This window comes from Acanthisitta chloris, unplaced genomic scaffold (assembly GCF_000695815.1).
Source record: "Acanthisitta chloris isolate BGI_N310 unplaced genomic scaffold, ASM69581v1 scaffold142, whole genome shotgun sequence".
In the NCBI taxonomy this organism is placed as follows: domain Eukaryota; kingdom Metazoa; phylum Chordata; class Aves; order Passeriformes; family Acanthisittidae; genus Acanthisitta; species Acanthisitta chloris.
Window position 1 is genome coordinate 2,724 of NW_008659635.1, and position 15,934 is coordinate 18,657.

General features: G+C 39.9%; 1 protein-coding gene across 1 annotated transcript in view; it reads left to right on the forward strand.

Moving 5' to 3' along the window:
* Nucleotides 1–6,654: 6,654 nt before the first annotated feature.
* The window catches only part of ZCCHC24 (zinc finger, CCHC domain containing 24), a gene marked incomplete at its 5' end in the record, with an annotated part of 10,346 nt that continues 1,066 nt past the window's right edge, over nucleotides 6,655–15,934 (forward strand). Inside the window, one exon of the mRNA XM_009069444.1 lies at nucleotides 6,655–6,819. Within this exon, the coding sequence (XP_009067692.1) occupies nucleotides 6,655–6,819 (165 nt within the window). The remainder of the gene's footprint in view (nucleotides 6,820–15,934) is intronic.

Genomic DNA, 15,934 nt, shown 5'->3' on the forward strand with positions numbered 1-15,934 from the left:
TGTTGAGTAATTGACACATTAGATATTGGTGGAATTGCCAATTATTAGCTACTGTTATGCTTCAAATTAAGTTACCATAGTAATGAGTATTATACATCTTTGACCCAAGGATGGGATCAGCTCAACTAGGCATTTTGTAGCAGAAGAAAAAGGCTTTGTTCCAAATAGCATAGCTAGGACCCTAAAAAATCTGAAAAAAAAAAACCCAGATTTTGATTTGAATTTTAGAATGTTTGCCAATCCAGCTTCTTGGGTTTCTACACTTTGATCAACATGTCCATAACGACGATGCCTATCACTTTAATCATCATCAGAAACCATATGTATGTGTGTTACTAGTAACAAATACTACCAAATCTTATTCCTGGTTTACAATTGTGGAAACAAGATCAAAATCACAGTTAACATACAATCTGCTGACAATACTGATTTTTCAAAGCAAATCTCTTTCCAAGAGATACATACCCAAAATGACAAACAAATTTGGGCATCTGCCATTTCAAAATTTACCTGTAAATGTTCATTGACACTGCTTAATCAATACACTTTTAAATGTTTCCCAAAGATTAAGACTTGGGGAATGAAAATGTTTTTAACAGTAGAAACAAAGTGTTTGATCAAGTGAAATAAAAAGACTAATTCTGTTTTGGATTGAACACTACATAATCTTGCATGTTTTGTTTAATGCTCTGCTCCTGGAGAATTGTGTTCCATTCTGAACATCATCCTGCTGGAAAGACACTGACTGCAGGACCAAGAAAGTAGACTATATTTATACTCAGCAGTGATACACATATAAAGGTGAAAAAGAAAGGGGAAATGTTTCCAGGAGCAAATTTCTCTATATGCTTGACTGTGAAATTACTGTCTACATAAGATGACAGAATATACTAATCAAGAGAGCACATTATGTGATCATCCCAGAGCAACAAGCAGATGCACAGAGAGCCTAAGCAGTCTTACCCACTTCTAATTTTACATTTCTTTGGAAGGCCAGGCCTCAGCTCCAGCACTGTGTTGTCCCTTCCCCCTGCCCAGCACACTGACAGCAAGCAGAAAGGCTACAATACCCACACTGCCCTAGAGAAGAGATGCTGAGAAATCCTACCAACTTCATCAGAAGCTTGACTGTAGTAGTTTCATTATTTGAGACCTCAGTACAAAGCCACCTCCTACCCTGATCAGGTTTTAAGAGTGGCAGCGGTACAAGTATCATAGAAGGTTTCAGATCAACAATAACAACTGATGAACTTTAACTGCCATGAAAAACTTGTCTGTTTCTATGAATGCAGAGGTGTAAAAACCATACAGTAGACATCCTGGTCAAAGGCTGAAGTAGCCCTAAGCCATGTGACAGATCAGACACCTAGGAAAATCCCAGTCAAATAAAACACATGCTGGCCTCCTCTGGTAAGCTACACAAACAAGTTTTCTATATTTTTCACTCATGTCTTGCTCAGATATAATTTTATTTGTCATAAGTCCTTACTCTAAAATATCCAATACAACTAGAAATTCTATAATATCTACTGTTCAACAAGGCAAATACATTTTTCTATTTAAATAGTGATGCTGTAATGAAGAGTCTGCTTTCTGACCATTATCCCTCTTCTCTTTTAACTGACCTGTATCAAGTACGATGTTTCATCATATCACTAATACATGAATTGAACTAGAGACAAAGCTGAACAAAGAATTAATTTGTTTTCTGTATCCCCTAGATGCTCCTTCTATATTGTCTATACTAAGTAAAGATGTAGTGACTGTTGATTTAAATACCTGAGAAGTCCCCAGTGTTGCACATCAGCAATGTCATACACCAACCATATTGACTCCACACAGCAACAACAGACCAGCTACGTTAGAATTCGTTTCCTAAACACATAACATATCTATGTATTCTGTTAATACTCAGATTGATATGAGCACAAAAGTCAGGAAGGAGCTGATCAATCTAAAGATTCCATTTCATGTGCCATTTCAACAGAAGTGTACAAATGTGTCCTATTCTCTGTGCAGCTTTCACAGAGCTGAGAAAAGTCAGAGGACTTCTGTGAATTTCCCAACTTGCTGCAGTCAGGACTAGAGCACCAAAACACCCAGTACACCAAATCAGTCCTAATACTTTTTTTTCCCTTTTTTAATTGAACATTTGGGGTACATGTTATCATCATTTCATCTTTCTCAAAACTATGCACATACAGTAGCACAAAGTAAGAGTGCTAGGGGTTTTTAATGCCATCTCCTAGCTGTGATGACTTTCAATTGAGAGTGTTCAAGCGTTCATATTTCAAAATACAGCTCTGACCCTTCTACAAACCACTTGGGAGCCGGTCAGTACATCAAGCTGTTGCTTGCTATTATTGCTTTGCTGCTTTATTTGATGAAGCATGCTTACAAGCAGACCCTCCCAGAGTTCTTCTATGAAGGGGATCCACCTACCAGTGTCATGCTGATTTCATTTTTCCCCATGCTCTACACAGCCTTTCAGCTGTGTAAAACAAACTCGGGGGAAGATGAGGGGAAGAAAAGCTTTAAACACATTGTTCCTCTGCATTTTGCTTTGAGGGAACTCTCAGCACCATGTTGTTTATAATGAATCTACTTTTAAGCAGGGCATGGAGGAGGGGAGGGATGTTTTGGTTTTGCTGACTCTGCAAACTGATACTTTGAGGGAATTGTCTAGGGAAAGCAAAGAGTCCTTTATTATGACCATCACTGCCAAGTGATTTGGCAAATGCCTCTATGAGATGCACCATTGGATAGGTTGAGAAGGAGCTGAACTGGCTAGTTACCAGCAGAAAAGTTCAACTTAAACACTTTTAAAATCTTATTATGGCCAACTTGTGGTTTTGGCTGAAGAAAGAAAGAAAGAGGATGAAAAATAGAGACAGCAGGGTGTCAGTGAAGGATGGAATATTGAGGTCATTTTCATTGCTGTGCCACACAAAATCCACTGGCTTTGTGCATACATTGGATCCAGCTAAGGCAAACAGACTGGCTAGGTACACCTGCAAAGGTGATTTCACTTGTCTCAGCATTTGTCCAAAGTCAAAACAACACAAAGGCTATGTTGCCTACACCTAGATCTTGACATTGAGACATACTTCAAGTACTGGCTAGTTTCTAGTCCTTGTAGAATCTGTTTGGTTGTGATCCTCCCCAAAGGCCTACCTGTCCTGGCTGTATTAAATCCTTGAAATGTCTGAATGAAGACACACATCACTGTTGGTGAGCCAGTTGGTCACATTGCAGGAGACATGCTGGGAGCTTTGATTTTACAGAGGAAGTCTGTCAGATCAGCATTTAAAGCATAAAGTTCTCAACTCCCCAGACAAAAAGAATGTAGAAAACAAAATCCTTGTTCATGTCACAGTTTGTAACCTAGTTTGAATATTATTTCAAACATGGAAAGATAAAAGTTCCAGCAGGTTTTTGCAGCCAAGGATAGAAACTGGGCCAAAGACTTGTGGGACAGCATATGTTAAGATGGTAACAACGAAATATTGTGCCCTTATGCATAGGGGCGTAACTCTACCAGGTAGACTCCAAGTATAAAAAAAATCCTATCTGCAGAAATAGTAAGAAGAGATAATGCCCTGTATGGGAATTGCAGAACCTAAACACCAACCAAGGCCTGTTATTAACCACCATTCATATGGAGCCAGGGTGGGGAGGGAATAGGAGGGTAATGGTCTAAAAGAAGTAAATCCTACATTCTGTAAAATAAGGTTCTTAGGTTAATACCAAGTGAAAAAAAATGTGCCTTATTGCTCCTTTTCAGCACTTATTAAGGAAAACCTTTGGTGAAAATAGTTCTTGCCTCCAGCTGGATGAACACTGAGATACCTCTGTCACAGGGTGACCGGGTGCTGGAGCACCCTGCGGGCAGGGCTGGCTGCTCCTGTGCCAAGGACCAGGCAGTTTCTTGGAAATGTTTATGCAACTCAGCTGTGCTGCTGCTGCAGCCAGACACTTTAAAAGAAGGAAAAAAAAGGAAAAAAAGGGAAAAAAAAAGAAAATAATAAAGAAAACACCCAGCCTCAGATCTTTCAGGCCATTAGTGTATCTCACTCAGGTTTTGTCTTCCACCAAATACTGTCAAATATATGCTTTGTTCGGATCTGAAGGGTGGAGGGAGTTGGAGGGTTGCCTTTGCTGCTGTCAGTGCTTCCTAATAGTGTTTCTTACTAGAGAAAATGAGCTTGCTTGCTTGAGAATCCAAATTCCCTGTGGGGCACAGCTTGGGAAACTGAAGATATGGGAAGGAAAATAATATCTGTTAGGGCAGTATATAAACATCCATAAAGCATAATAGCAAAACACCTACAGAGAGTGTTGTAGCTTTGCCAGCAAACTAATTAAAGTCACTGACTGAGGAGGGAACTGTGACAGTCAAAAAGATAAAATAAAAATAAATGAGAAGTTTAGTCTAGCAATTATAACGGGAAATTACTGACAGAGTCAGGGCTCCTACATTCTTTTCCTGGTTCTGCTTCTGATTTACCAAGAAAGTTGGAGAAGGAAGATTTTAAAAGTAGCTTCTCATTTGGAAAGCTTTCATTTCTGATGCCCTGCTGTACACACAGACTTCACAGACTAGCATCTTCAGTGGCCTCCAGTGCGTTTGTGAGGGCAGAGCACTTCAGGGCACTGGTGTGTCCTAAGTCAGCTACCTGATCTGGAGGAACCCACAGTTACCAGCCTGCACAAAGCCACCATCTCTGAAAGCTTCCTGACTGTGAATTGTGGCTGGCACAACATATTGCTGTGGGAGTGTGATGTTTAAATGCTCTTTATGGCTGACATAACATATTGCAATCTCTCATCCTTATCAGGGGACACCATGGATCAGAGGGTTACACTCTGGGTGCCTGGCAGCACTCATTTAGTTGTGGCAGTTCAAATGTTTCTCATCATACCAATGAACTTTCTTTTTCTTCTGTGCAATACTACTGAATAGATGTGTCCTGGTGTCAGCTTCATCTTTGCTATGAGCCAGAATATTTACAGTAGCTTATCAGATTGAGTGGCATGAAGCAAATTATTATAGATGTTTGCCTATTTGTAATGGAGCTTGCTACTGCATCTGGTCTTGTAAAGAATTGCTATGCCGAGGAGTAAACCTTAAAAAAACCAACAGAGCATGTTGTTTACTGACATTACAGAAAGAAAAAAAAGAGGTCAGAGTAGTTTTGGGGTCCACTGGTCTTCTTCCACCCACCAGCATGCGTGGGAGAGCACACTCAGTGTTCCTTTCCCTCTTGCTCCCACATGCAACCCTGGAGGTAACACAGTGTACACCATCTCCATCAGCCACAGGAGCTTGAGTCTCAGAGCTCCTGCCAAGCTCAGGTCTTCTGCCAACCACCTGCTTTTGCAACCCGTGTTTTCGCATAGAAAGCAACTTGGACCTACACACTGAGAAACTACAAGCTCTCAGAACAAAAAACAAATCCCTTCCCAGCACAATGGGTCATTTAACTTTTGTAAACTTAGCTGGGAACCTTAAAAAACAAAATGCTGCCTAGGCATGACATATAAATAAGTGACAAACAATCCTTTGATAGGTGATCATACTATTCTGCCACTATACAGGCAAAGTATCTCCCTCTGGGCAACAACAAACTAAACATAGTGAATACATAGGCAGTGTTTCAACACCTGCTAGAGACTCTGGGAAAATGGCTTAGTGTTTACAGCTATCTTAGGACAGCTGTATGTGATACTGTCACCTTCACCTTAATATATCAGTTTGTCATATCTTACGATATTTTGTTAAGTACAACACACAGTTTTAATGAGTGAATGTGTCTACAAAAAACAAACTTGGTGTTTGCCTAAGGTCATTGTCAACTCGACTAGCATCCCTAAATGAAAAGGCTTTCTTTAAGGGACATTTAACATTTAGACATCACAACAGTCCATTTGAGAATCCCTTTCTCTTTCCTTCAGACGGTAGAAATCAGTGAAATCATTTACCAAGAGCAAGAAACCAAATAAAGTTAATAAAATTTATTTCCACTATTCAAAATGTCTTTCATATTCAATCCAAGTTTGTGCACTCCCATGTAATAATGCATATCCATGTACTAATGAACTGCCAATATTTAATTGCTTAAAGGCTGTGCAAAGCTGAATTATTAAAAATCCTCTTAATGATAGGCTTTAGTTGAGAATAGACTAGATTTCTTAACTACAGTTCCTAGTCAAGAAATACAGTCCTTTACTAGTGAGCTGCTATTTCTGATGCTATAAATATATTACTAGCAATATAGTACTTAATAGTACTCAATAGAGATGACCTTATCTTAATGAAATGTTTATGTATGTATCACAATGTGTGTGTATATATATATATGTATATGCAATGTATATTATGTAATGTTTCTAAATGTTATGTTCAGTGACACTAACAAGTATACTAAGTTTCCTTAAACTTTTGAACACTTCTTATGGAAGCAACTTGCAGAACTGTTAAAATCTAGCTACAACCTGTGAACTCTTCGTTAAGGGGATATGACCTGCATGTCTGCCTCTTTTGCCTAAAGTTTTCTAATTGAAAAAGCCCTTACTTTTCTACTCCCCCCTCTGCCCCAACACACCCACCCACCCATTTTTGGTCATTCATTGCTACTTCCCTTTGTTTTGTAGGCTCGTCCAAAAGGAGAAGGACTGACACCATACCAGGGCAAGAAACGCTGCTTTGGTGAATATAAGTGCCCCAAATGCAAGAGAAAATGGATGAGTGGAAACTCCTGGGCTAACATGGGACAAGAATGTATCAAGTGCCACATTAATGTTTATCCTCACAAACAGGTAGGAGAAGGGCAGACCTGCTGGCAACAGCCTTGACTTTGTAAAGCATGGGTAAGACTTAAACATAACTGAATGTGGACTACAATACAGCACAAAAATTGTTTTCCCAGATGAGCTGTTCATCTGAGTCCTGGAAATCTGGACATGTGTCAGAGTTGCAAAATTTGAATGTTCTTTCTTTCAGTAAAAATATCTCAAAACCAAAATCTTTACCTGCCTTTCTTATAGAAACAGACCGTGGGGCCTTTTAATCCAAGATGGAACAAAACAAATTCTGCAATCCAATTCTCTTCATGTTTACACCAATTTACTGTTTCATTCCACTGGTGTCAGCAGAGTTATTTCCCACGTGTACTGCTTTTTTCACATGTCAGATTTGGCCATGGGGCTATGTCTATTTATAAAGAGTGGTGATAAAACAGAACAATACTAAGATGACTCCTGCCTACAAAATTCCTTGGTTAATGACAGTAAAGCAAGGCAGCCTAGTTAAAGAGATGTTTCTCAGTTTCCAAAATGCCAGGTAGTGCCCAAGTAAAGAATTTTAATAGAAAACCTTAAGCTGAAAGGGTCAAATCTAAGAAGCAGCTCTGCTAGGAAAGATGTAGCTGCCATAGCTCACCTGGTACATAACAACTCTTTCATGCTGCCTGCAGTTTGCTGTCACATTTGTCCCTTGAGGTAATTTCCTGTATTTTCAGCTAACAATGAGAAAACTGTCAGTTCCAGCTTTTATCCCACCAGAACTGGTCACAAGCAGCCAACCAGTTCAGTGGCCTTTAGTGGGAGACAGACAGACCAACTACATGAGCTCATACCCCTTCTTTCACTGACAGACTGGCTGTCAGCTGAATTTTCATGCAGAAAGTCACTTCTGACAGCACATGAAAAATAAATGTGTCCATCGTGAAAAAATTTGAGGGCCATTTCACAATACTGCAGAAAATTGTTGTGAAAGGAAGAGTTTGTGAGGTCTGATTTGCCTCAAGTGTAATTCATCTTAGCTGAATCTCAGTAACAGAGCTCCCCATGGGTAAGGTTACCTGCTGCCCACTCAGAAAGACAGCTCAAACCATAGATAGATCATTTGAATGTACCTGCAACAGGTGCAAAGGACATTCCATCAGGAGCCTTAATTGCCTAATTGCTTGCAAAAGTCCTTTGGGTTTATGGGGAACACTTTATATCATTTCATGAGATTTTGGAATGGAGAGTGTCAAGAAAAATATTCTGAAGAAGGATATTGGGATTTTATTATTATAAAAAGAGAGAGGAATTTAAAATTCATTGCAACAAGCAGAAATAGAAGATATAATTAGGTCTATTAAGATTTATTCCACATGGGCATATCAAATAAACTGTATTTCCTTCTCTTCTACACATACACATATTCTTCTAAGTCTAAGGGCAAGATGCTCAGACTCTATAGCAACGTTGTGTTCCAATATGCAGCCAGAGTATTAATTTAGAATTGCTAGTACCTTGATGGGGTCTAAATTGCAGTTAAAATACAACATTTGAAGCCTGACACACTTGGGGCAGAAGCCTTGGTTTAAACTTGACATACTTAACTATGACATGATCATCCCTTCTATTATGGCAATTTTTCTACTTTACAATGAACTTGCAAAATCCCCTGGCCAAGATAGTGAATATCTTTATTTCCGTCGGCCAATTGAGATTATGTGATCCATTCCTCTTTCTCTGGGCTATTGCCACTATGATTCCAAACCTGAAAACAAGAGGTTATCTTCAGAAACTGCAGTCTAATTCCCTGGCAAAACTGTGACTAGAAACTGTATTGCAAGTGAGAAAAAGCAAGAAGCTCTAATTTTTTGTGGAACATCTATATTGAAGGAAAGCTAAGCCATTTTCTTTCACTAGTGTACATGAGACAATCTCAAAGCTTCCAAAGTCTCTTGTTCCTTGCCTTTGTTTAGACAGCTTGTGTAGACAACTGCACCAATATCCAGGCTGAGCATTGAAGTCATTTATCACATGCATGGAAGTACAGTCGTGAGGGTGAAAGAAATTACAGGACCATTGATTTATAATGCAGGTTTATAAATATTTACCTTATTCTTCTGAATTCTTTCCATCATTTATGTTAATGTTCAAAGGGTCAAGAAATCATTTCAGAGGTATTCCATCCACACTGTACAAGGTGAATTATAGACTTGGATATGTACATTTTGTAGTAAAGAAGTTTTGTAAGTAGTCTATTGTGCAGAGTTATCCCTCGTGGCAGGACTAAGGAGTCGAATCTGCATAATAGTACTAAAGTCAGACATACTGTGAAAGGGTTGCAGTCTACAGTGCTTCTGTTGCAGTCTACAAGCAAGTGCTTGCCTTGGAGCCACATACATGGTGTTTTCTGGGAAATAATCACAGCATGTGCAAGTGCAGGTTTCACAGTTGACCCCCATCACTATGTTTTTCCATACCATTCCCCAGGGACACCATTACTCAAGGATGTAGAAGAGCTTTGTTCTTCTTCTCTATCCATGTGTTCATGTCCCACCAGTAGGTATTGCAGTTACTTGAGATTTTCAGACAAGAGTGCATTTCAACTAGGCTTCCCAATATAAGTAACTTGCAGCCAGTCACTGGTGCTCTTCCCCAAATGTGAACATAGAACCTGGAGCTGAAAGATTTTACATCCTGTTCTCACTGCTTCACCTCCATCTGCTTCTGTTTCTCAGTGTTACCACTGTCATCCTTTCTAGTCTTTTTTATTTTTTTCCAGAGGTGCCCTGTGCTGCTCCTGATTAAACACAACAGCAATAGCCAGACAGTAAGGAGAACAGCACCAGTTCATGCACAGCACCTGCAGCAGAGGAGACCTAAGAGGCTGCAGGAGTCCAGCACTGCTTCTTGACAAAGAAGTTTTTTGTCCAAGCATCCAGTTCTACATCAGGCTCTCTAAACATATATCAGCATATATGTGTGTGGTGTTATTCTGCATCATTTTGGAAAATATACTCTACCCAGTCACCAGTACTCCTATACTAACAACTGTGTTTTGTAGAAGCACAGTGAAAGATTTAATTAAAAATCCAATATTTCTAGTTTGAGAGTTGTAGCACAAAAAGATTTTTTTGTGGACATAAGATGGTTTTAGTAAATTTTGAAAATAGCACTACTACATCACCTTAACATTTTCTGTATTTCCTGTTTATTCTTTAGATTTTTATTATTTTGTTAGTACCTACTGTAGTAGACTCCTCATTCATGTTTGAGTTCCTATGCATATCTAGAAGCTTTTAGCTATCATATGTCACTCTCAGCGGTTGTCCTCAGCTAATTATGTGCTCCTTCCTTCTTTTATTGTATGGGATCAGAGTATTTTCACTCTCATTTGAATCTTCCATTGGACAGTTCTTACAGCTTAGAAGAGCTTGCCTCTCCCTAGACACTTCTCTTGTGCCATTTTAACTCCATTAAAAGAAAAAGAAATCAGTGTTACAGTGAAAAACTAGACACTACAAAACAGCAAAGTCACCACATTGTATGATGTGATCATAATACAAATAATCTGTAAATGGAGTTTTTCTTCAGTTTAACAAAACCCAGATGAACTGGAGAAGTCTGACCTCCATTCAAGATCAGACAGTATTTACTTCTAGTGAAATAAATGATTTCTACTTCCAATCTTGTTAATATTTCTCTTCTGCAATGTGTTGGAATTCATCATCTCCTTTTCTTACTCTTTGCCTTACCATTTGAAATCCTTATTTCAGGATTGCTCTGTGTTCATTGCTGTGACTTAGGAGTTGGTTCTCAATTGCCAGGCTTGTGCTTTTCTCCAGTTCTCATCTCCATAGCTGTATTTAGTCTTGCTCACTCACTTTCCCAAATCTATGGACTTCTCATTACTCTAGGGTTTGTCCCTATTTCACAAGGGATGGTTTGGTGCCCAAGTACTCCCATGTAATTGGTTCAGGCAATAGTATCAGAGTACTGAAGATTATAATCTCCACTCTGGCTAGCTCTGGGGTGGCCATTCAAGCTCAGACACTAGCTCCTCAAATGGCTTGTGCAGCTATGCTCAAATCTTGATTTCTTGTGCATACATTTCATTAGTGGGTCCCCAGAGAGGAGAACAGCCACACTTCCCTACCACCTGCTCTTTGTTCCTGAAGGCTCATTTCACTCCAGGAAACTATCCTGTGCCAATTTCCCACAAGGAATGTCTCAATTCAGCCCTTTGCTCCTAGTCCATATACCCTATCTGTGAGAATGAGCTTTTAATCTCTCTGGGGCAGGAAAAGTCTTTTCGGCAATTTTACAGCTGTGTATACACTTTAGAGTGCTCTATAAATATATCTCAAGCTCTGCATTTAAGAGAGATGGGGGAGCACACATTACAAGAAGTAGCAAAAGGGCCTGACAGCAGGGCTGCTGCCATCCATTCCCCAACTCATCCACAGAGTAGGGAATCAGGTGGCTCTTGCACCTGAGTTGCAAAACTGCTTCTCATCCCAAGCAAACTTCCTACACATTTTTGTTTTCATGACTAAATTGTGTCACTGTGTTCCTCATTTTGCATTTTCACCATGTCTCTCAAGTGGCAAACCTCCCCATGGGAATGCTCACAGGAATTCATGGGACATGGGGCAGAAACTGTAGGCCTGTTCAGCTCAAGTCTTGTTGAAGACCAAAGAACTACCCTGCCAAAGCTGCTCTATGGCTATTTCAAAAGTAGTTTCCTGGGTAGTTTCTTTAGCTATTCCAGACATAAACAGGCATCTCAGATGGGACTTAAACCTGTCTTTTATTCTTCTAAGGAATTTGGATTTGGATTTTGTAGTTGTTTATGCTCATTCTTACCCGGGCAATGGAGCCAGTCCTTACAGTCATTCACTGCCATTCTTGGCGCTGTAACAGCCCAGATGCCAAGCTCTGAATTCTCATTTTCTTCCCCTGCCTGCTATAGCAGCAACATCTGCGCCTGTAGTTCCTTCCTGGCTGGCCTCTTATCAAGGCTGCTTCTCCGACTTCGTGGCTAACTCCAGTGCTGTTTGTGATGACAGCTGTTGTGCTGGTGCAGAACCAGCCATCTGGTGACTGACTTGTCCTCTTGGACACTATTTTCTTCCAGCTGTCAGGAATTTACTGTTGGACTGGAAATAATTTGGTATGTAAATATATTCTGCTTTGTATCCAAGTTATTACTTCCATGGGCAGTGCAGTGGTCCCATCACAATTCCCATATCCAAGTGCAACCAGAGACACCACTACTCTTCTCTCAGTATGTGGAGGGATGGCTATGATCACTCAAGCCTGATAAACTTTTCAATAGTTTCAGGCCTACAAGTATGATGTTTTGACTCTTTCGATTTAATAAACCCTCCCCAGCATGCCCATACTTGTATACTCCAGCAGTGGGAATACAGTTTTCCCCAGACTGCTGCTTTTACCTCATGCTGTTATTCATTCCTAGCTGGCCTGCCCCAGAGGCTGCTTGTTCCCTCTATCATACCTCTGATCTGCAGCCTGCTTATCACTGCCTCTCACATCCACAGCAACAGCTGACAGCCTTGTTAATGCCCCTCTTCCCCTCAGGCAGATAGAAAACCAGAGAGTCTGTTGCTCAAGAATGCACATTGCATTTAATCTTTTTTCCCCAGTGCATAACTTCTTTTTATTGGACTGAAAATTTACAAATTCACAATAGTGTATGTATCTTGAGGGAAGCATAGCTAGCTACAGCTCCTTAAGACTGTTAACTTAACAATTATTCTGCCAGCTATAGTTATAGGATCTCTTTCTATTCACATCTCTAATGTGATATTTAATCATCTCATTTGCTTCATTAAGACTTAATGTAAATAAGTCCAGAAAATTATTTAGAAGTGTTTTCTCATGTTTGAATTCTGATGTGAGCCTCTGTCCATCAGTGGTGAAAACTGTTCCATTCTACAGCAAAAAAATATTGCAATCTTCTAAATACAAGCATAAGTAGGCCATTCTGCTTCTTAGTGGAAGCAATTTTCCTCAAGATGTCCTACTGATGTTTCTCTGACACCTAACACTCCATAAGGGTGAGCTTTTCGTTTTGAGGGGTTTGGCTTTTTAACTTTCTTGTGGGCAATGCAGAGTGCATTCAGTACATGTAGATTGAGACAGCAATAGTTCACAATCCAAAGTTAATTTGCAGGTCAGGAATTGCTATATAAATTGAATTTTTTTCAGCTTCATTCCCCCGAGGCAACAGCTTTAGTCACCAAATGCTTTCCTGGTGGAGCTGCACAAGATTATTTCCACCCTGTAACTACCAGGAGAAAATTAAAGAAAGATGCACAAAAGTGAAGATCATGAGTGCCATCCTGGATGCTTGCATTTAAAGAAAAATACAGTGAAAATTGAACTATTATATTTAAACTCTCCATTTAATGGGAAAAAAGCATACCTTTCCCCAGAGGAACATAGCAGGATTTGCAGTTGTTTTACAAGCTCCATTTCACCTCTTCCTAAGCAAAAGAATTAATTTTTCAGCCAAATAGCCTGTCCCCTTCTCCACACCCTCTCTAAATGCATGGCTGAGTTCTCATACTTCTGGCCTTTCAGCAGCAGTGCTTGCAGCTTCCTCAGTTATTCATCTCTTTGGCATAAATCAGGCAATCCCCACAGCTAATACCTAGCATGCCCCAGCCTGAACCTGCTGCACCCCTCCTGTGCCACTGTCTTCTCCATCCCCTCTGCTTCCACCATGCCAGAGCTGGTAAGAATTGTCCAGCCTGTGCTAAGGAAGTCCAGCCTTGATGACACACGAGCTCTTTGCCTGTCTAACATCCTACACTTTTAGCATCGTGTAGGAAAGGTTCCAAGAGTGTGAGGTTATTTCTTTTAAATTCTCCACAATTAATATCAGAGAGCAGCAGGACAAGCACTTGCTACTCAGGGTGCTTGAAGGGTTCTTTTTTGCCTTACAAGAAACCCATTAAGCGAAAATGGCAAATGGAGATAAGATAGGACTTCATTTTATGCAAAAGTTGTACTGAAGTGGTTTTTGAGACACAAACCATGCAAGCACAATACCAGCCCTCCACTGCCTCAACAGAAATGTAGTCTGGGCTCTACACAGCTCCATTCCTTCCAGCTGGCCCTTGGCAACCTGCTGTCCTGCGTTTGTAACCCCTCTCTCCCCAGCCTCTATGTCGTAACACACTGGTAACAATAACATTTCTGAAATCAAAATGCTTTGCAGGCCAAAAAGCTGAGCTCAATCAACGCAGGGGGAAAGCAAACCAAGGAGAGCTATTGTTTCTGAAAACTGTCCAAAAACTCTTGGCACTTCAAGGCATTCCCAATGTCCTTTGCACTATTTCCAGGAAAAATGATTCCCAAGGCCTTGCATATTAAGAAAAAAAATCTGGCTTATATCAATAAGCATGATAACTGCTGTATTTTTTCTCTTTAATCAGAGCGCAAGCAGCATGTAGAAGCACTCAGAGCTGGGTCAAATTTCAAAACTCTCATTCTCTGTTGAGGAGTATAAATTAGCTCGTGGGACTCCTGAACCTGAGCATCATCTTTGACTACATTTATTTAATGCAGATTCTTGAAGAAAATTTGTGGGCAGATGTTGGTGAAGTAAGTGCTAGATAAGGCAAAAAGGCAGTTTTTCCTGACCAAATAAGCTTATCCAACATGCCTGTGTTGTGGCAGAAGCTTGGTGTGCACCAGTGCTTGGTCTCCAAGCCTAGAAACAGGATTGCTGGTTCTGATCTCAAATCCTAACATACTGACATCCAACAAGTCATTCAAAGCTCAGTTGGGTTGCAGAAGGAAGTTAAACTTATTTAGAGGAGATGAGGATTGCATCTACCTTCCTTAACCCCAACCTGACACAGAAGATCCTGTTTGCATTTGAAATGTAAATGAAGTCAGACTCAAAGGCATATGTGGTCCAGGACAATATCACAGTTAAAAACGTTGAATCAGAAACAAACCGTTGGCAGTCATCACTGAATCACTGCTGTATGCTGTTTTTACTAGCTGTGCAAATTGAATCAGAAACAAACCATTGGCAGTCATCACTGAATCACTCCTGTATGCTGTTTTTACTAGCTGTGCAATATAATCAGTGTTTCACTTATAATCCAATACAACCAAGCAAGAATTTACAGACATCCCTTGCTGAGGATAATAGAATAAATTTGGTCTCATTTTAGCTATTCAGCAAGCTGAGAAACCCTCCTACTCTCCAGTTTACGAGCTGTGCTTGCAGTATTACATAGCCAGAAACCAAAAAGCTTTGAATGTCTCTGTTCCCATCCACAGGGGCTCAGGTGGGTGGCTTGGGGATGAAAACTTATAAATGAAATCTGAGATGATCAGGTGTAGAGTAAGATCTTACAGATAAAGGATTAAGAAAGGTGTTAAAAGAGAAATGGCCAAAATTCTGTGATTTATCTTTACCCATCCCCTGCTCCAAGAATTGTATTTTGAAGATGCAAGCAGGAGTCCAGTATCCCTACAAAAACAGTGAGAAGCTTATGGTTAGTTTTCGGATTCACACCACACACTGTCTCCACCACAGTCCTGTAGCTCAACCATTGTCTTCATGGGAAGGCACTGTGCGATGAAATGTCTCTCAGGTACATTTCGTGAAAACACAGAAGTTACGGGTTAGGCAATTTTGTTTTTCAAAACAAATGGTGCACTTTATAAAGTTCTACCTCACATCTCTATCAACCTATTAGACTTTGCAAACATTTAACTTTACCACAATATTTAACATAGGTATCTTATTTTCAGAATGATTGCGAAGGCTTTTATGTGCCATCAAAAATGAAGGAACAAAGATCTATTAATGACAAAGCAGTTTTAATTTCCTCCAACCCTGTGATTTCACAAATATTATTAAAAATACATAGTCAATTTACTACTAAGGTTCAGGGCAAAGGATTGTGTTGCAAGGTTGGGTTTTGTTTTGGTTTTGTATTAGTTGGGTTCTTGTTTTGGGGTTTTTTTTTATTAATAGCTTTGCAGCTCCTCTACTTCAAAAATTTTGGCCTCAAAAATATGGGAAGATTCCGTTTAACTATGTAGTATCTGGGCATGGTGAAGACAGTTTTCTTGGTGTAGCAGCTAATCCTAACATTGGCAA